Here is a 21,012-nt window from a genome sequence, read left to right as displayed (position 1 = left end):
AATTACCTACCCCACCTTTAAGTGTATCTAACGATAATCAGATTCTACTTAAGAATAAAACCGTAGTTTAGTCTTCGTAAGTATAAACACCTCTTCTATAGAGGGGCTAAGTATATTAACCTCTGGTAAAACTACAGGTTGCAAAAGAGGTCTTTATTAAGTCTAATTATGCAGCTGAAGTCACAGGCGTTCTACTTTTGTAAGTTGTATCCTTTACTCGATCACTGGTTAAATGCTACACTGAAGATGTTTCAGCAGCAGTGTTTCCATTGTGCTTTAATGAAACAAACAGAAACAAAGAGCTGCACCATGAGTTTAGTACTAAACTATTTCTGAAACTTGCAATCTCAACAGTTCAGCAGTCCAACTGATATCAGCAGGACCGTCATGCTCACAGAAATCCTTCAGCTGTGACTGAGCGCCATCTGGAGGACGTTTAGTGTAGTGAACTGCATTTTTAAATTACAAACTAGTATCAAATCATAGATTTCATTGAATGCATCAACCCAAATAACTGTGAAATCACACAAAGTATCCAAAGAAGTGTTCTGTTGTAAAAAGTGAGTGTTGTCTATCATGTTTTATTTAACGGCCCATCAAGCCCAACACAGGCACAGGTAAACACAGAGAGCAGGTGTTGAAGGAGTCTGTCCGCCCAGGAGGAACGTCTCCTGGGCATCATCCGCTGACTCGGTCCTGATGTGAGCGACTTCCATTCCAGGTCCTCGTCAAATTCAAACTTCCCCTTAGGCATGCTGCGTCAGCTCTTCACTGACATTCAGCGAGACTAAAATAGTGCCGGGATCATTCTTGAGTTCAGGGATTATGGTTTTGTCAGCTGCACTGTCAGCACATTTCATAGTTTGGGAATCAAAATGAGTCCCTTATATAAAGAGCATCAGGAAGGCAGGAAGTGATTATCACAGAGTAAGAATGTGTGATTTGAACAAATATATAACAGATATTTTCATCAACAAAACAGGGCTTAAAATGTACTGGATTTTTGAATTAACTATAAAAAGATAATTCAGAAAGTGTGTTTTATAATAAGTGCTTCTGATTATTAATGGTGTATTTGTGTTATAAATGATCATTACAAAAAGATTCACATATATAGTGCAGCGCTAATTAGCTCAGCAGGAAAAGTGGCTCTATCGCAAAATCTATATGCAATTCAGATGCCATGTTTAACATAGTGGTTCTGTTGGAGAATAATCCCAGTGTTAAATATTCAGTGTAATTCAGGCTGTGAGATAACACACTGTACTGTCATTTTCAGCATATAGGACAAACTGTGGGCGGGCACAAACAGGACTACACTGAGGCAATGTTAAACAATATGTCCAAATTGAAGTAGGACATTGAGGAGATGAAATCTGCAGTAAGGCAAGAGGCGCGTTCACACCGCAGTACTTTTCCCACTTTAGTTCCGATAGTTCACACCAAAAAGAGCCGGAACTCAAATTAGTTCATGAGAACCTTTTTACCCCCTTTTCCTAAAGAGTTCTCATGAACTAAGTTCTGATGAACCTTTGTGGGAAAAGTACTGCGGTGTGAAAGCGCCTAATGGCATATTGTAGAAGCACAGTTAGAAAGTCCCTTTAGTCAGCCATCTCTGTGAAGACTGAGGGTGGTGCCTGTGAGGACGCACAGCTGCTCAGTACACCAGGTACTTGAGTTCAGAGTAGATGAGAGGAAACATGACGGTGCAGGCTCGGTACAGGATGGCTCCGCTCTTGAATATAGCTCGAGGTTTGGTGCTCCACGGCTCTGTCTTGAAGTTATAGTAGATTGCGTACATCGCCACGGCGAAGAAGTGTCCAATAAGGTTCATGGGTTTAGGTGTCAACCTGTTAAAAAAAATCACAATGTCATTAAGTATCTTGTACTTTTCATGAATTTAAAAGGACAGTTTGGGAAATACACTTGCCCGAGAGTGAAGGATAAATGTATCTGCTGCAAACTACTTAGCTTAGCACAAATAGTTAGCTTTTACTGCTAATGTGCTGATAGGTGGAATTTGGCCATTGTCAAGCAACTGTTGTTTGCATTGGTAATGCTAAACTAAGCGAGTTTTCCCTGGTTTTATATTTCGACTATAGACATTTGTGAGACACCATATTAAGAGACATTCTGTCCATCTAGTTATTGTGGAGGACATTTGTTAATGCTTACACAGAAAGGAGTCCGATGGGCCCGTTAATGCACTCTCCACCAAGCTTGAAGTAGTGGAAGCAGGCTCTTCTCAGCTCATGAAGAGATTCTGTGTTACACAAAAGAGGAACACGGACACAATGAGAATCAAAATGGAAATAAAGATGATTTGAATGTATTGCATATTATGCCTTTGTACCTATTCACTTCAAGGATAATCATTTCTGATCCCCTGTCATTTTGTTTCAGTGTGCAGTTAGATGCGGAGGCATAAAGAGACTCACCGTTTGTGGCTGCAAACAGCTCGTACAGGGCCTGGGCCAACACATTCACCACGAAAGAATGTGATGACTTGCGTTCCCAGTGGAATGTTTTTTTTGCCTATTGAGGAAAGAAAAGAAAGCAGTGTAATAATGCACAGTGGTCTGCAGTCGCTCACCTACACCACAGGGAATAACAGCACAGGGCAAAGTGATGCAGTGAGCCTCTAAATATAGCTGGCTGTCACACAGCTACACAAGCCCTTGGTTTTTATGATGGCATAGATGGTACATTAGGGAACAGTGAGTGTTTGGCATGATAATGATCAGGACTGGTCCGTGTGTTCACCTGCAGCATTGCCTTGTCGTCATACAGATCTGGGATGTTGCCGAGCAGAGTCCTCCAGATGCGAACGTCGTTAAGAGCAACGCTCATCCCCCCCCCCGTCAGAGGGTGCCTCATGTTGTAAGCGTCGCCCAGGAGAAGAACGCCTGCAAACCAAAGACTGCTGTTTGTCATTGTTGTCTTTTTACTCCCTTCAGCATATTGTAATTCAAATCTTCCAATTAGTGCCAAACACAGTGAACAGGAGCATGTCTCTGTGTGGCTGTATTTAAGATGTTCTGACTGTTCAAACCTTTTGAGAGTGTCATCTCTCATTACACCAATAAAGACCACTAAACTCCAATCATCCCCCTTTTGCACATATTAACAGTCTAATTGAAAGGACCAGTCCAACATGTCTCATGTGCGCTACAAGCTAATGTAGGCTGTAAAGTGTATATCAAAAACGTTATAGGTGCAGTATTAATCACCTTTCTACTTTTTTATTATTATTATAAAATGATAATGTTATAAATTGTTATCTTGCACTTTTTGTAGGATTAAATAAAAATTCCTTAAGATAGAGGCAGGTTGGTTCTTCCCATTCTTAAAGCTAAGCTAACTAGCTGCTGCTTATAGCTTCATATTTGCAGTACAGATAAGAGAATGTAATTGAACTTCTCATATAACTTGAAGAAAGAAGTAATATTCCAGTTAATACAAGTATTTGTAAAGTATTAGGTAAAGTACAAAAGATGTAAAAGCAAAGTACTGATGAGAGCTCAACGAACTTTGAAAGAGTATGCATGTACAGGGTCATTTGACCTTGAACTGAGTCATTGCAGATGAGTGGACAACCAGGAATCGTTATCTGTTTCATCAGACAGTTGAGACCAAAGCCATGCACTACTTCCCCTGAGTTTCCTCATAATGTTCCCAAGCTGAAACAGTTCAATAGATTCCTCTTTCAGCCATATGGCAACATGGCAGTGAATAGCTGTTCAGTACCTGGCTTGTTGACAGGAGAGGGAGGCAGGAAGCTGGCAGGCATGGACCTGAGGCGGTCGTTCTGTAGTGCCACCATGAAAGGCTCCTTTAAGTGCTCTGAGGGAGAGAGAGAGCAGGCGTCCATCACTCAGCTGGCTCCAGACGTGCACGCTGGGCACATGCACAAAAAGTGAGCCTGACTCCACCATTTCAGCTGGACCTCTGTCAAGGTTACCAGATGCTTTGATATGGAGGCTTTGATATTTCAGCTGAATAGCAGGGCACACTATGAATGTCAAAGTGTATCTTCCGACAGCACAGGCAGAGGCTGGATATATTCCTACCCACCACCATGTCTGGCATTATTCCAAATCATTCATCACGTTACAGGGGTTCTTACTCTGGCCAAAGGTCGTTTTTCATTCGAAATGATTACACAGGAATAAAACCTCGAGGCCTTTTTCTAAATAAAGTTCCTCTCGTGTGGGTTTTACCTGGCAGCTGAGGGTATATGTTCTCAGCCATGTACTCTGAGAGGTTGCGGGGCAGCTCCCCCCTGATGTCCACCAGCACCCTGGTGTCTGAGGAGGAGATCTGGTAGACCAGCACCGGGCTCGGGTTGGCCAGCACCAGCTCAGCATGGTGGGCTCTAAACTGGGGACAGTCCTGAGGAGAGAAAAACATTTAAACATAACGTTTTAATCAAGAGCTAAGAGACATTTCATTTGAGATGGGGTTCTTTAAATTAGTAGAAATTAATTTGTAAGATCAGCACAGATTTGATTATATTACATTTTAAAGAGGCCATATAAGGCTTTGGGGCTTTTCCCTTTCCCGTAGTCTTTTCTTTAGGATTGTGTGCATGTAAATGGTCTGCAAAGACTAAAATCCCTGTGTTCCCTCCAGAGGGAGTTTCTCTCCCACACACTCCCTGCCTGAAATGCCTTCATTGGACTCCTTTGTTTACTTGCATAACATTATAGAGGTTTCTCAATACTCTAATTTCCCCTCCTCGACTCCTATCCTCGAGACTTAGTCCCGCCCACAGGAGATGCGAGCGGAGGACTGAGGAGGGGAGCCGAGGAGAGAGGAGGGGAAGCAGCAGGCGGTTAGAGAAATGAGAACTCCTCTCCTCTGAGCGGTCATTTTAAAGAGACGTCCATTAATGATGACAGGAGGCACAGCAGCCCTCTGTCTGATGGACACATGTGTTCATGATGACTTATATATTTACTTTTCATTCATTCACAGTATAATGAGACAATAACAGGCTACAGATGCGGACATTTATATAAATATATACAATTTCAGAATCAAACGAATATGAGAACACTCTCATAATAACGTAACACAATCAGAGACTGGATATATCCCCCCCCCCCCCCCCTCTCTCTCTCTCTGGTCGCTGAAATGGAGAATTGAAATTATGGGCCAAAAGTTGTATTTACAAGTATTAAAAGTAAGCAGAGGACACCAAACCAACTGAGACCTGTCTGTCCGCCACATCTACACACTGTACAACAACACACACACATACACACTGTACCACACACACCTACACACTGTACCACACACACACACCTACGCACTGTACAACACACACCTACGCACTGTACAACACACACACACCTACACACTGTACCACACACACACACACACTATACAACACACACCTACGCACTGTACAACACACACACACCTACACACTGTACCACACACACACACACACCTACGCACTATACAACACACACCTACGCACTGTACAACACACACACACCTACACACTGTACAACACACACCTACAGCGGTTTTAGAGAAATATGGACTCTTTGTTTGTAGATATCTACTAAACTACAGCAAATACAGAGAGTAATGTAGGCCTGTTATACTGAGTGATATATTATACACACTGCTCTGCTTTCTGCACGGACCTCACAGCTGTTCTCTCTGGAAACATCGAGACGCGATGAAAGCAGTTAATGAAACAATATCCAGGGGATGCATGCAGAGCTGTCATTGGCCGAGATCAGTCCGGCCGTGCGTCACGACTCTTTGAAACATCACTGTTGCCGGAAATACATCCGGAGGAGCTGTGGAGGACCCGTGGAGGACCCATCAGTGTCTCCTCGATCATAGCTCCTCCAGAGAGCCTCCTCGATGCTCGATGCTCGGTCCTCGATGTGCATTTAGAGAAATGAGATGTCCTTCAACATGGCGCGCTGAAATCCATTTCCGGGTCACTACCGGAGGACCGAGGAGTCGAGGAGGGGAAATTAGAGAATTGAGAAACCTCTATAACGTCACAAAGTAGCACTTGGGCTTCTAATGTCTACTCTAGAGCTCCAACACATTGTAGTGAAAGGCTAGGGGGCGGGACATGTCTAATTGGTTGACCAATCACAACAGAGCCGGCCAGCTAACCAATCAGAGCAGACTGGGCTCTGGTTTCAGACAGAGGGTGAAAAGAGGTGCTGCAGCACAGGCAGTATGAGAAAAATAAAGAGTTTTTTGAAACGTTAAAGTGTGTAAACATTTGACAGTAGAGACACTAAATAGCAATAAGAACCTGAAAATGAGCGGAATAGGGCCCATTTAAATGGAATGTATCTTTCAAATGCTATTAAGTTTTTATGGTCAATTCAGAACAATATGGTTTGCACATTTTATTATCATTATCGATTAATCTGCACTTTACTTTCTCAATGAATTGATGAATACATTTGTAATAAAGAAACTGAATATATTGAAAAACAACAACAGAATGAAGGACATTTCAGGTAGGGCTGGCTGGTCTCACCTTCATAAGACATCCCACAAAGTGAGAGGAGGTTTGAGCTTTCTCAGCGACCAGACTCTTTCTGAATTTGGAGAAGCAGCCATCGGCCACCACAGTCAGCCCTGCGTGGATCTTCTGCAGGACACATAATCACACTGTCATCACACACACTCTGTAAACCATACAGTATTGATTTCCACTGGGGGGGGGGGGATTGTAAAGTCTCCTCTTCTCACCTTGATGTCTCCGGTTTCTTTATCTCTGAACTGGACTCCAGTTACACAGCCGTCCTCTTCCAGCAGAGTGGTCACGGTGCCTTCTAACATTGTCACACTGGGGGGCGCAATAGGGCAGTTAGAGACGTTAAGGCATGGGTAACATGGGAAGGAATGCTACTGGAACGAAATAAATGCATATTTATGGACAAAATAGTACATTGTGATTTTACAGCAAGAGCAAAAGCAAGCACTGATATTTGCATGAATAGCCCTTTATATCAAAATACATCTGAAATAATTATATGAAAATACCTGAGATTAAAATTCCTAAAATGACATCTCATTAGGACTGAGTGTTATTAGGTCAATTGTGTCCATTCATAGAATTCTCATTCATCTGGAAAATGTATAAAAAGGAAATATGTGCTTAAAGATCAAAGGTAAGTGTAAATGAGGGATAGAAATACCCCACGGAAGAACTTGTCATGTAGACACTTGACTTTTTTTCTTAAAAATTGAAATGTTGACCTAAAGTCAAAACAATTTGACAGAAATAAAAAAATCTAAACTCACAGTCTACATATTAAATTCCTCCAGAGTTAAGAGGATGATCAAAAGTGAGGTTGTAAGCTCTAGAAAAAGCGGATCAGTTGATCCTGAGTTTGTTGAACTTATTATGTAGCTTCACTTTATAAAATTGAAAAAATTGCTGCATGTGAACAATTAATTATACGTCTGTTTCTTCCAACTCACTGCTGTCAGAAACAATATCCTACTAACAGCCTGCGTAAAAGTTTGTCATGTTTTTTTAAGACCCTACTCACTTTGGCTGGGCCATGGCGCTCCTCCTCAGGCCCATGATGAAGCGGCCATGATGGAAGGCTCGTCCACAGTGGATGCTGTCCTTCCCCTGGGGGTAGGGGATCTCCACCTCTGTGCTGCTCTCCATGTCGTGGATCACATAGCCGTTCACCTGGTGGGCGTCCAGACCCTCCACCGAGCCTGGGAGAAACACACACAACAGGTCAGTGTTACATGCAGTGTGTGATTCAGTGAATACATGATGGTTTACTGCATGGGCCAAACTGAACAGGCACAGATCCAGGGGCCATAAATGTCATGGGGCCCCTGACCTTTACCTGTGAAATGTCACTAACAGACACGCACCAAGAAGAGACTCAAAATGAAACATTTGAGAGGTGGTGGGGGGCTTTGGCACGTCTGTAATCAAGGGAACATGTCTCAATCAGCATGGCTGCACCATTATTCCATCAAATGGAAACACTATATGTTATATTTAAATTCAACTCACAAGTTTTGAAATAAATCCATCGACACATTTGGTGCATTTAGACAGTTTGAGATGTCTAATATCATTTAATCTAAAAGTCTGTACCAACAGGTAAATGGAATCATTGAAAATCATATGTTATGCTATGATTGAGGGTGGGTCTTTTTAGAGGTATATTGCATGACTATAACAGAAACAATAACTAATAAAAACAGTAAAAAGGGGATATTATGAAGTCTTTTTTCAATAACAGTAGAGTATCATTTAGTCCTTAGGGAATTTTACATCAGATAACCTACACTTTTATTTGTTTACAGTTAACATTAAATATTTAAACCATTTGATTACAAATATCAGCCTAGTTCCAGAAATGTGTTTTGAATGTGAGGTTTTGAGGAACTCCTTATTTTTCTGAAATATCAGAAAGGCACTTTTGTAAAATTGTAACTGTCTATTACATACCTATATGCTCATAAAACTGTACTGATCACAAAGTATGAAATGTACGCTGCATGTAGATACTCTGAATAGAAGCAGGTGAGAATTAGTAACCACTAATACTTCGTTTGAATTTGTAACTATTTCACGACAACATTTCATATTTAGGACTGAACACAGCAATCAGAGTAAAAGTGTTCAGACTGTGGGGGAAATGTGTCTGACAGCAGTGGCACCATAACCAAACCACATTCTGATTCAGACATGCCTCACTCTGATTGGTTCACAGAAATATGTGACCTCACCTTTTCCAGCTGAGCCAGGCCCACTTCACACCAGTGAGAAGAGCACATGTAAAACTCAAAACACAGAAACCTCTCATGTGAAATAAACTTGAAATAGTGTTACTGATAGTGCATGTAGTTCTAGTAAGTGAAAGCTAGTGAGAGTGTTTTTGAAGCCTTTTACCTAGGAACTAAAGTCATTATTCAAAGGGGTTCCTGCTCATGTGTACATCAGAGTGTATTTGCAGGTGATTGACAGTCCACTGACCCTCGAGGCCCAGCTCTCTGAGGGCCCTGAATCCTCCGGGCTGCAGCAGCTCCCCCACTATCCTGTCCGGCTCCTTCAGGTCCCTCTCCACCACCGTCACCCTCCGTCCGTCCTTGGCTAAGACGGCGGCCATAGCTGAGCCCAGGACCCCGGCACCCACTATCACCACGTCTGGCTCCGGGGCCCCTGAGGAGCCACTCTCTGAGGCACTCTGTGACGCAGAGGACTCTTCTGCTTGTACTCTTCTCCTTGTTCTGCGGCTCTGGAAACAATGGAGGGGACACACTGAGTAAAATCCAAACTGAACTGGATTGTAAGGCAAACAGTGGGACATGCTACATTTTGTATACTTCTTCAAATAGCCATACATTAATCAAGTACTCAGATCCTTTATTAAAGTAAAAGTAGAAACACTATGGTCTTAAAATCCTAAATGTACAAATAATGTAATAAAAATACTTTCAGTTTATATTACTACAGAATGTTATGTTATTCGGTTTTTTCTACCAACAAATACATGTAAAAGCATTTAATCTTGTGTTTTGTCATAAGGGAGCTAAACAGAAATACATTGTGAAATACTGGGTGTATTATTACAAAAGCAATGTGTCATATGATATAAGCATATTTGTGTTATATGTATAAAGTATCTAGTAAATATGAGTGTTAACTAAATGAATTAGAGTACAAAGTACATTTGCCTCTGAGGTTCAGTGGAGTAGAAGTATAAAGTAGCATAAGATGGAAAACGTGAGTAATATTGTGTTTAAAATGTATAGTTACATTCCCAAATTGCATGTAACTAGCTATGGCTCTATAATTTCAGTTACAGTATTTGGACATACAAAAATACATAAACCCTTTAGACTTTAGTTCAGTAATGCTTCATACAACAACAACAAATAGGATACAATATATTGCTCAGTAATAAATAAAAAATAAGTATAACAAATGACTTCAGTGAAATGGAAAGCTGTCTTTGTCTTCCTTTGTTGACATGATAAGTGTAAATGAGTTTTCTTACCTTTTTTAAGTTGTTTTCTGCTTTCTCGCTGCTCTGTGTTGAAGTGTGAGGGACTACATGGTTGATAAGAGGCACACAGGACAGCAGTCTCAGAGGGAAATGCAACACCTGAGAGACTCTGAGTGTGTGGCTGTGGAAATACCTGACATACGCCAGCAGCAGCCCGACGGCCAGGAACAGAGCTGCCGCCATCACGAGATCTTTGTGAGCGTAAGATAACACTGTGTTGGATTTCTTGTAAAGGTAAGTGAGGCTGGCTATTCCCAGGAAGGTCCACATCTTTAAGGATTTTTTTTTAAAGTATAGAAAAGAAAATTAGGCGGGGGAAGAACTCCTGAGAAACAGGTGGAGAATCAGGTTTGTCCAGAATTGTCCCATGCATTAATAATAATCCTTCATGTTGTTTCTCAGGGTGCCCACAAAAAACGTCAGCAACCCCCAAATAAAAAGATACCTTTGTAACTTGCCGGCAGACAGACGGAGGGATGCTGCTGAATACTTTATGATAATGAGAAACACGCACGACTTCGGATTCGTTGGTTTCAGATCCCGCCTGTTCCATAACTCAGCCCGCAAATCAGGAGCGACGAGACGGTGAGCAGAGCTCGCGCTATCTGCCTATTGGACAGCTGCGCCTGCCCTGGTCCTCCCACTCGCCTGTGATTGGACAGCTGGCTGGCAGGATGGTAGTATGATGTGATGTCAGTTGTAAGGTGCCACTGTTTCTTTTAGCTTACATCAGAGCTTTCATACAGGACCTACTCCAAAGATCGTTTATATTTGACAAATCCCTCTGCTGATAAACTGCTATCCTCCTTCTCCATCCAGATATCTTATGACAACACCAGTTGTACACTGAGACAAAAAGGCAATATGTATCCCAGTTACAACACAACATCTTTAAAATATACATGTGACATTGTTTGTGAGCGTAAGGTTGTGTGCAACTAAAGAGTATTCAGTTGTGGTACAAGAAGAAAGTGTTTATGTGTAAATTAACGAATACATGCATCCAAAATGTATATGGATATAAACAACACAATTAACAAATCTCTTGCCAACTTCGAAATGACCAATTGTTAAGAAAAACATGTAATAAAATGTAATGCAAATGGAATAAAGAGTTAGATTATTAAACCCCTAAATAATTAAGATTGGCTATAGAGGGGTACATCATTAGCCATGTTCAAACATACTTTAGGAATGAATAAGAAAAAAAACACACAAAATTAGTTATTATTTAATTAAGAATGTAGGCCAAATTCCAAAATTATTAATAGTTACCAACTGACACAAAATACATGAATGAACATGCCTGAATGTACCGATGGAATACTTAAGTATTGACTTTAATATGCAGTAATGGTATTTCCTTACTCTTTTTATTCATTCATTAATATTTAATTAAACCTTTGACATTTGTTTTAAAATTGGTTGACATTATAATTTTTCAAATGAATAAATTATTCACATTTCAGTGACAATGTGAACTTCACTGTAGTTTCTTTTGTGCATTTCGTTAGATTTTGTATTCAATTAAAGCTGTCTTTAACTGCATTTAGAATATAAAAAACTGCTCATGTTTTTAGTTTATAACAACAGTTTTTTAAAATTGGTCGTCGTTTGAAATAAACTGTACATTAATAACCAAAAACTGAAAGAGATGCGTGTCATTTTGCTCATGTGAAATTAAAATTAAATGTTGTACTTTATGTATATCTTATGTTTTTACTTTTTAATCTTTATTATGCTTCGTGGTTATTGTTTAAAAAGGCATGTACACAACAGACCAGGGGAGGGAGGGAGCTGGCACCACTCTCCACCTACAGTACATGGTGCCACATATGTGAGCATCGAAGACAGTCTCTCTATATTTGCCCTCCACATCCATATGTATTGCAGAGGTATTCTTCATATCCATTTTATTGCACTTTATAAAAGATACATTTAGCAACAACAGAGGCCATGGCTTTCCAACACGTGTGCAGTTCAACCTTCATACCCAGAACATATCTGGATGTATGCATATGGGATTAAATAAATAGATACCACTGAAGCTATTTTCAATGCGGATTGCAGTTACAAACCAATTGTAAGGCTCCAGATTCCTAAATCACAAGTCTGTAACTGATTCACAGAAGGTCTGAACATGCATGTGTTGAAAGAACTGCATGCTTGTCTGTGTTACAATGAATTGGCATGCCTCTGATTTGACCAAACAGTTAGATGCCGGTCAAAGCTAAACTAAAAGGCTCATTGATGGATGTAAATGTTCAAGGTAGCACTGGACATGCTGTGTATTTGTATTCCCAGAGGAAACTGCTATTCAGTGGGCCTCATAATCAGGAAGTTAACTTGGTAGCTAGAAAACGTATATTGCTGTACTCTATAAGCAGGGTAACTACTCGTGTTGGATTGGAGAGGGGAACATTCTGGGAACATTCCATGTTCCATTCTATGGTTCTACGTTTTCCATGGACTACGGAACCCTTGCTTTGTGAGGTCATAGCATGTGGAATCTTTAGCAGACAGACTGTAGCTCAGAGGAGAAACACTTCAGTTAGTAAGCTGATCAGGTAGGTAACACGACAACTTAACCAGGGCAACATGTCTGACAATTGTGAAAATATTAGAGACTCTTCAGAGGAGGACACCGACCAGATGCAGGGAGTGCACTTTATCAATCTGGAAGAGATCATGGACATATTTGAAGAGCAACAACAAAGAGAGGAGCAAGAGTTCAGGTATGTGTCTCAAGGCAAAATATAGATTGTCTGTTTGCTACTATGTCTTGTTTGGCAATATGCCATAAAGACACCTGTCTAACAATTGTGACAATTTCAGAGACTCTTCAGATGAGGACAACCACCAGATGCGGGGAGTGCACATTATCAATCTGGAAAGGATAAGGGAAATATCTGAAGAGCAACAACAAAGAGAGGAGCAAGAGTTTGAGTATGGCAACATTCGGCAACATTTGTATTGTCTGTTAAGTCTTGTTTGGCAGTATGTCATAAAGACACCTGTTCATATAAAAACTATCTTTCTATAGTGAACGAGAAGAAGTCAAGAGAAGAATAATGGAGTTGGAAAAGGCCTACAAACAGAAGAGAGAGGTCTTTGAGCAGCAGCTTCAGCTTGGACAGGAGCTGGAGGCAGAGATGAACAAGATAGCAGCTGAAAACAAAGACTTCACCAACACAGAGAAAGAGTATGACCCCTAACTAACTACACTATTTCCTGTATGGCCAACATGGCTAAGGAGTCTGCTTGGCTCTAAAATCATAAAATAAAAAAAGTGAGTCTCATACCCATAACTACATGTGGTTGATTGTGTGTTCAGGTACCGAAAACAGAAGGCGGAAAGCAGAAGAAAACTGAGAGAGAGGGAGGATGTTGAAACTCAGGAGAGACACCAGGAGCTCATGTCGGAGGAGGAAAGCAGGACGCGGAGAAGCTATATGAAGGAGGTGGTAAGTACATGCTAACAGTTATTTTCCTGTTCATACATTATGATTGCCTTCCTGTCTTTAATGCAGTAATGGAAATGATAGTGGAGTGTCAAAAGAACAGGTTAAGGACCAAGTCAGTGCCAACATTCAGAAAACAAGACAGTACAGGTTTTTCAACTGAACAGCAGTTACTATGGGACTATTTCCTAATAATGCTACATTTAAAACTACCAATTTTCAGATGTGGGAAGTAACTACTACTTCTACTTTAAGTATATTTTGATACTAATACTTTTGTACTTGGGTAACATTTTGAATGAAGGACTTTTACTTGTAACACAGTATTCCTGCACGCTTATACTTCTACTTTTACTTAAGTACAAGATCTGAGTACTTCTCCCACCTCTGCAAATCTGTGTTGAAATCTGCAGGAGGACAGTGAGGTTAGCTGTTAACAAATGTAAACAGGCCTGCTTTGATAAATAACAGAGATGAATTATGATGAGTTTACATTTTGTACGGAATTTTGGTATTAAGTGAAGTTAAACAATCATGATGTCTGGTATTGTGAAATCCATGGCTGGAGGTAAACAAATGGCAGTGAGTGGTTACAATTTCATTTTGGCCAGCGGGGCCATATTAAACAGCAACGAGTTTCCGATATATGTATTTTAACACACAACTCGAGGTTAAAAGCAAACAAGACTTTAAAATGATGGCAGTGTGGCTGTCTCAAAACCTAATCTTACCAGTTTGCTTCAATTATTCCTTTTTATTTGTGCAGGAGGATGAGACTCGGTTGCTGAGGAAGCAAAAGGAGGAGAAGACTGCTGAGGTATGACACTGACATATACTATCTACTAATCTATGTGTGTCTTTTTCACCATTTTACAGCTAAACATTGATCTTTGAAAGCCATTAGAAGCATTTCATGTTAGAATAGATGTCGCATTATTTTCTGCCATCCTCTTTGAATACCATTCTCACTCTGAGCTGCTTGTATTTCAGCTGGAACAACTTTTACAGGGAAATAATGATAAGGAGCAAATACAAAATCTGAGTGAAGCTGAGAAGGAATCAAAGGTAAACCTTTTTTGTACTTAATGAAATGCAACAATACAATATTCTACCACAGCTTCCTCTTTCAATAATATATATATATATCCATTAAGTTATGTTATAATATCATATTGAATCTGGTTTGATGTGTTTAGCCCAAACTTGAGCAGGTTCAGGAAGAACTACAGAGAAAAGATGCAGAGGTGGTCACGGTATGAAAACTTTTTTTAAATCTTCAAAATATCCTCTTGTGAAGTGTCTCTTACGTACTTTAACATCCGAGTTGTCTGACAGATATCCTGGACCTTGATTCAAAATAATAACCAGATCGGGGAGAGATTAAGCACCATAGAGGTAGGTACCAAATACTGTATGATGTGTGTGTGTTAAATGGGCTATATGAATGAATATGACTGAAACCTATCAACATTTCATCTTGTTCTGCAGGATCTCAGGCGGGAACAGCAAGAACTTCAAGAAAAACTGAAAAAGAGACAGCAGAAGCAGATTTTGTAATTACTAATAACTTAGTCTGAGTGTAGTTCATTTTATGGGTTGATATTAATGTTGACCATCTTGAAGCCAAGCTAACTGTTCTGTTTTCTCACACCTTCCTGTCTTTGGTTTGATAGAACTGCAGAGAAGGCACCATCAACAAAAAGACATTGGTCTTCAGCTTTGGTAAATATAATATCCAATCACTGATATGAAACAAATGTATTTATTTTATCAATGCTACCAGTTATTTTTTAAAGTATTATTTGCTGCTAAAGACCCACCCCTTCTCATTGGATTTCAATGTGAGAAGCTTGTTTTTTATTGTTCTATTTACTTCTTCATTTGTAAAAAACAAATGAAGAAGTAAATAAGAGTAACATTTGGTATTTTGACCCTAATAAGCCCTTTGGTAAACTGTTTTAAATGGCTACTGTATTATACGCCGACTTTCTTACATTTCATCTGTTTCTGCAGGATCTGTTCTTTCAGGAACAGCGAGAACTTCGAGAGAAACTGAACAAGTTGAAGCCGATATTGTAATTATTAATATCCCAGTCTGAATGTATTTTATTTCATGGGTTTATATTCATCTTGACCATCTAACGACAATGAGAAGATGTTAGTGTGAAGTATTTTGTTTTCTCACATGTGCCTGTTTTTGGTTTGATAGATCTGCACAGAAGGCCTCATCAACATCAACAGTAAGACTGAAACATGGGTCATCAGCTATGGTAAATATAATATCCAATCATTGCTATAAAACACATATAATCATGCTAGGAGTGACATCAAACATGTAACAGCTTCATTTTACCAGCTATACTTCCATAAGTTCCACATTTTGGTTAATACGCATATTTGCTTTCTTAAAAACAACTCTTTCAAAGGAGAAACACATTTCCAAATCACCTCAGGGTAGTCGCTAGTGTCAGAGTAAGGCCTCAACTTTAAATGTTTACTTAAAAATGTGAGGCTCTAGTAAGCTACACTGCTGGTGAATCGTTTCAGAGATGGAAAGTAAATGATGCTAATAGTTTAGCTTAGCTTCTTGCTAACAGAAAAGTCGTGGCTGCTGCACTGCGGTTAGCCTACCGCTCAGCTAAACTGCTACACTATTCCAGAAGTGGAGATTAAATGTTTCTAATACGCTTAATGTGTTGCTGACTAAACTATTCAAAATATGTAGAGAAATGATGCCAATGGTTTAGCCTTTTGCTAACATTAGCGGGAGCTGTGAACCTTTGGCAAACTTAACTTGCTTTCCAGTGTTAGCTAACATATTGAGATATTGAGTTGTCTGTGTCAACCTAAGCGTCACTTTCTTACAGTTATATGAAATAAATATGTATATGGAGCTGGACGCTGCTTAGCTTAGCATAAAGACTACAGCCAAAGTCTTGGTGCCACCAGACAGGTTGACCAGAAAAACAATAGACTTGTGTTTGGAGTTTTCTACTGCCAAGAAAATTCGTTCGGATTAAACATTTGAGATGAAAGTTGAGAGAAAACTTGTTCATAAATGTAGATGTTAGGCAGATTTTATTACCTATAAACGGAGAGAAGATTTTCGTTTCCTTGGAAGGCTTTAAATCTACCTGACAGACATAGAAATAATCTTTTATCTAAATCTAATAAGTGTACGAGCAAAATTCCCAAAATGTCACAATACTCCTTTAAGTTTGATTTGTAATAGAACATATCATATATATACTGACGCTTTCTGTTGTGATTGTAGGATGTGAAAGATGAGAGGCACCCAAAGAATGACAAGTAAGCTACTGTTCCACAATAAAACATGTAAACATAAAAGAAACCAACTTATCAAAAACAAAAAAATCCTACCCTGTACTAATTTTTGTATTATGTGTTTGTGTTTAGATGGTTGCAATGTTTGATCTTCCTGTGGAAAGGAGTGAAGGTAGCAGGATACATTACCTTTTGTGTCCTCCTTCCTGTTGGAGTTATTGCCTCCATGGCCCCTGACTGCAACCTTCCAGACCATGACTGTGACCTTTATAATGTAGTTTACGACCTGTTAGATTCCTACTGTCCACATCATGCATCACCCGTTTAGTAATACTAAGAAAGCAGTGGTGAAATAAGTATTTATATACCTAAGTAGAAGTTTTAATATCTTAGTGTAATGTAGTGTTAATGTTGTCTTATATAGTGTAGTAAAGTATAATATTTGCCTGTAAAATGTAGTAGAAATATAAAGTAGCATAAAATGAAAATAATCAATCAAGTACAAGAACAGTATTTAATTAAATGTAATCAGTTAAATTCCACCACTGCTAGACATTTAACCGCGACAAACCACAAGCTAACAATATGAGACTGAGAGGACTCAACCACCTAACTGCACCTGTCCGCCCAGGAAGGGGGTTCCTCACTTGTGGTCCTTCCCAAGGTTTTCTTCCATTTTGTGGGAGTTTTCCTATGCCCTCTTGAGGAGGATGTAATTAAAAAAATTCAGCATCACTATACAAAATGTAGGTGGACTTAAACAGATTCAAAATGTTGCCGGATGCGCTGTGATTGGCTTGTGGGGGATGAGGCGAGTCTGATTGGTTAGCTGTGGGAGCGATACACCCATGCTTATTGAATGAAAGAGCGAGTGAGTGAGACAGAATCGATAGGCATAATCTCTAGAAAAAACAGGCCTACTTGCGGAGTAGCCTATTCACATATAGCCTTGTTTTATTTATTTGCTTATCTTACTTTTTACACTGCTGCTAATTTTAGCACATGTGTATTTCAGAAAAAATTGGATATGGCTAACTTACATACATTTTTTAGTGGGAATGCTGACACAGCATTCCCACTATCTGTTATGATACGCACAAAATTCTTTATTATTCCGCCGGGTTATTTTGCGCCTCTTCTTCTCCCACATTGAACATCGCAGAAACTCTGTTCAAACATCAAAACGTTCAGCTCGGTCGGGAATTGATGGCTATTACTTTGATCATTCATAACTTTCATAATTCCAGAGATACATCCCATAATACATCACATTTTTAACATGGAAGTCAATGGAGAAACTCTTCAGACTTCAACAATCTTCATGCAACTTCAACTGCTAACTGCTCATTCTTCAACTGCTAACTGCTCCTTCATACTTTCACTCAGAAACCTCATTCCAACTTTAAAATGTTACACATCTTTCTGACATTATTCATTTAACACAACTTTTAAATCTGATTCTTACTTTTAGAGAAATTAAACATTGTTCAGACCTTGGTAAAGAGGCCTTCTTCAGATTTTAGAGTGCGTGATGTCACAGCTAGAGTGGAGGACAGATTTAATTTTGCCTTTATATTTTCTTTTAAACCTGCCATAATTCCCAAACCCTACATCCCTGAGACATCATTTTTCATGAGAAACGTAGGAAAACATTGCGTATTAAACCCGATTAAACCCCATTGTAAGTCCAGCCTCACCTTTCCCCACCACAGCAGCCGCACACCTTTAGTTAATCTGCCAAAAAGGCCACATTATGAACCCGAAAGTACACAAAAAGTACACTTCAGATGCTCAAGTTCCTTGACATGCTTCGCGCTTTGAAATTTTACCGATATCTGTTACGGTTCTTCCACAAAACGTTCACATGTAAGAGGTTTATCTCATTCAGAACAATGAAAATGCTCTCCTCTCACTGATCACCATGGAAACCTTTGATCTCTGGACACATCGTTAGCTCAAATATAAACACCTGTGTCATGGAACACGATGTCATAACTCCAACTGACATGCTCAGAGCAGCAGACTTCAGATAATGGTTAACACAGCTCTACGTCAATTATGGGGTGTCATCATATGCCATTAAACACGATGTCGCTATACATGAACTCTTCTGAACATTTTCAAAAAGTGCTCAAACTTCACATGTGTGCGAACAGTCCAGCCGTGAAGTCATCTACGAGACAGTTTTGAGATTTCTTCAAATGCTGTTGCCATGGCAACACAATGCTCGCCATGAAACACGGTTTTCTCATAACTTCAGTGAAAATGCTCCAAACGGCCCAAAACTTCACAGGTTTGGTAACGATGCAGCCATCAACGCATCTAAGCGTATTATGGGATGTCATCAAATGCCGTTGGCATGGCGGCAGATCATTCGCCATCAAGTTAGTTCAAAATATTGCAGTTCAAATATTCTGTTGCTTTTCCAAGCCTTTTTACTTTCTTTTCTTCTCTCATCACACATTCAAGCCCCCAGTGTTCATGTATCAGTTCAATCTAAATTCTTCACTTTCTTCTTACACATTACATTTCAGCATAGCAGTTTAGCGTCAGCTTTTCAGCATAAAGCATTCCCACTAGCACTGTTGCGAAGATGTGTTTAGATTTGATAATCCGTTTTAAATTGGTATATTTTTCAAATAAAACAATAAATTATAAAATGTATACTTTTTTCGAATTTCTTATACTGTATGCAAGCTATTAATGCCCATATGAGGCCCCATTAAAAGAGGTGGGGCCCTCAATGCAACTAAAGTGCGGTCATTAGTGAAGATCTACACTAGCTGTGTCTGCAACAACCACTGCTGTAATGTTTGATTGTGATATACTGTTTGAGTCTTATTTGTCGTCATACTTAAAATATTTTGTTTTTTAGACATATATACAGTGGGGCAAAAAAGTATTTAGTCAGCCACCAATTGTGCAAGTTCTCCCACTTAAAAAGATGAGAGAGGCCTGTAATTTTCATCCTAGGTACACTTCAACTATGAGAGACAGAATGGGGGGAAAGAATCCAGGAAATCACATTGTAGGATTTTTAATGAATTAATTGGTCAATTCCTCGGTAAAATAAGTATTTGGTCACCTACAAACAAACAAGATTTCTGGCTCTCACAGACCTGTACCTTCTTCTTTAAGAGCCTCCTCTGTCCTCCACTTGTTAACTGTATTAATGACACCTGTTTGAACTCGTTATCAGTATAAAAGACACCTGTCCACAACCTCAAACAGTCACACTCCAAACTCCACTATGGCCAAGACCAAAGAGCTGTCAAAGGACACCAGAAACTAAATTGTAGACCTGCACCAGGTTGGGAAGACTGAATCTGCAATAGGTAAGCAGCTTGGTGTGAAGAAATCAACTGTGGGAGCAATTATTAGAAAATGGAAGACATACAAGACCACTGATAATCTCCCTCGATCTGGGGCTCCACGCAAGATCTCACCCCGTGGGGTCAAAATTATCACAAGAACGGTGAGCAAAAATCCCAGAACCACACGGGGGGACCTAGTCAATGACCTGCAGAGAGCTGGGACCAAAGTAACAAAGGCTACCATCAGTAACACACTACGCCGCCAGGGACTCAAATCCTGCAGTGCCAGACGTGTCCCCCTGCTTAAGCCAGTACATGTCCAGGCCCGTCTGAAGTTTGCTAGAGAGCATTTAGATGATCCAGAAGAGGATTGGGAGAATGTCATATGGTCAGATGAAACCAAAATAGGACTTTTTGGTAAAAACTCAACTAGACGTGTTTGGAGGAGAAAGAATGCTGAGTTGCATCCAAAGAACACCATACCTACTGTGAAACATGGGGGTGGAAACATCATGCTTTGGGGCTGTTTTTCTGCAAAGGGACCAGGACGACTGATCCGTGTAAAGGAAAGAATGAATGAGGCCATGTATCGTGAGATTTTGAGTGACAACCTCCTTCCATCAGCAAGGGCATTGAAGATGAAACGTGGCTGGGTCTTTCAGCATGACAATGATCCCAAAACACACCGCCCGGGCAACGAAGGAGTGGCTTCATAAGAAGCATTTCAAGGTCCTGGAGTGGCCTAGCCAGTCTCCAGATCTCAACCCCATAGAAAATCTTTGGAGGGAGTTGAAAGTCTGTTGCCCAGCGACAGCCCCAAAACATCACTGCTCTAGAGGAGATCTGCATGGAGGAATGGGCCAACATACCAGCAACAGTGTGTGAAAACCTTGTGAAGACTTACAGAAAACGTTTGAC

General features: G+C 40.0%; 2 protein-coding genes across 3 annotated transcripts; one reads left to right on the top strand and one right to left on the bottom strand.

Moving 5' to 3' along the window:
- Nucleotides 1–546: 546 nt before the first annotated feature.
- sqlea (squalene epoxidase a) lies at nucleotides 547–10,521 on the bottom strand. Of its 2 annotated transcripts, none has more exons than XM_034227981.1 (11): nucleotides 10,026–10,521; nucleotides 9,002–9,263; nucleotides 7,545–7,722; nucleotides 6,739–6,835; nucleotides 6,524–6,634; nucleotides 4,221–4,392; nucleotides 3,748–3,843; nucleotides 2,764–2,906; nucleotides 2,439–2,535; nucleotides 2,176–2,263; nucleotides 547–1,850 (listed from the first exon to the last, which is right to left on the bottom strand). In XM_034227981.1, exons 1-11 carry the CDS (start codon nucleotides 10,302–10,304, stop codon nucleotides 1,658–1,660), a joined length of 1,716 nt encoding a protein of 571 aa, XP_034083872.1. In that variant the 5' UTR covers nucleotides 10,305–10,521; the 3' UTR covers nucleotides 547–1,657. The 2 variants fall into 2 exon arrangements, with proteins under 2 accessions (XP_034083872.1, XP_034083864.1); XM_034227973.1 differs by having other exon boundaries at nucleotides 6,524–6,637; nucleotides 10,026–10,520.
- Nucleotides 10,522–12,632: 2,111 nt separating this feature from the next.
- Nucleotides 12,633–17,913, top strand: LOC117555239 (trichohyalin-like). The gene is made up of 14 exons (XM_034230070.1): nucleotides 12,633–12,769; nucleotides 12,870–12,995; nucleotides 13,078–13,236; nucleotides 13,369–13,498; nucleotides 14,262–14,312; nucleotides 14,486–14,560; nucleotides 14,692–14,748; nucleotides 14,831–14,890; nucleotides 14,984–15,048; nucleotides 15,169–15,217; nucleotides 15,509–15,570; nucleotides 15,705–15,765; nucleotides 16,770–16,804; nucleotides 16,913–17,913. Exons 1-14 carry the CDS (start codon nucleotides 12,633–12,635, stop codon nucleotides 17,106–17,108), a joined length of 1,263 nt encoding a protein of 420 aa, XP_034085961.1. The 3' UTR covers nucleotides 17,109–17,913.
- The last annotated feature ends 3,099 nt before the right edge of the window (nucleotides 17,914–21,012 follow it).

This window comes from Gymnodraco acuticeps, unplaced genomic scaffold (assembly GCF_902827175.1).
Source record: "Gymnodraco acuticeps unplaced genomic scaffold, fGymAcu1.1, whole genome shotgun sequence".
In the NCBI taxonomy this organism is placed as follows: domain Eukaryota; kingdom Metazoa; phylum Chordata; class Actinopteri; order Perciformes; family Bathydraconidae; genus Gymnodraco; species Gymnodraco acuticeps.
The sequence above is the reverse complement of the archived record's forward strand: the minus strand, read 5'-3'. Positions and strand labels throughout refer to the sequence as shown.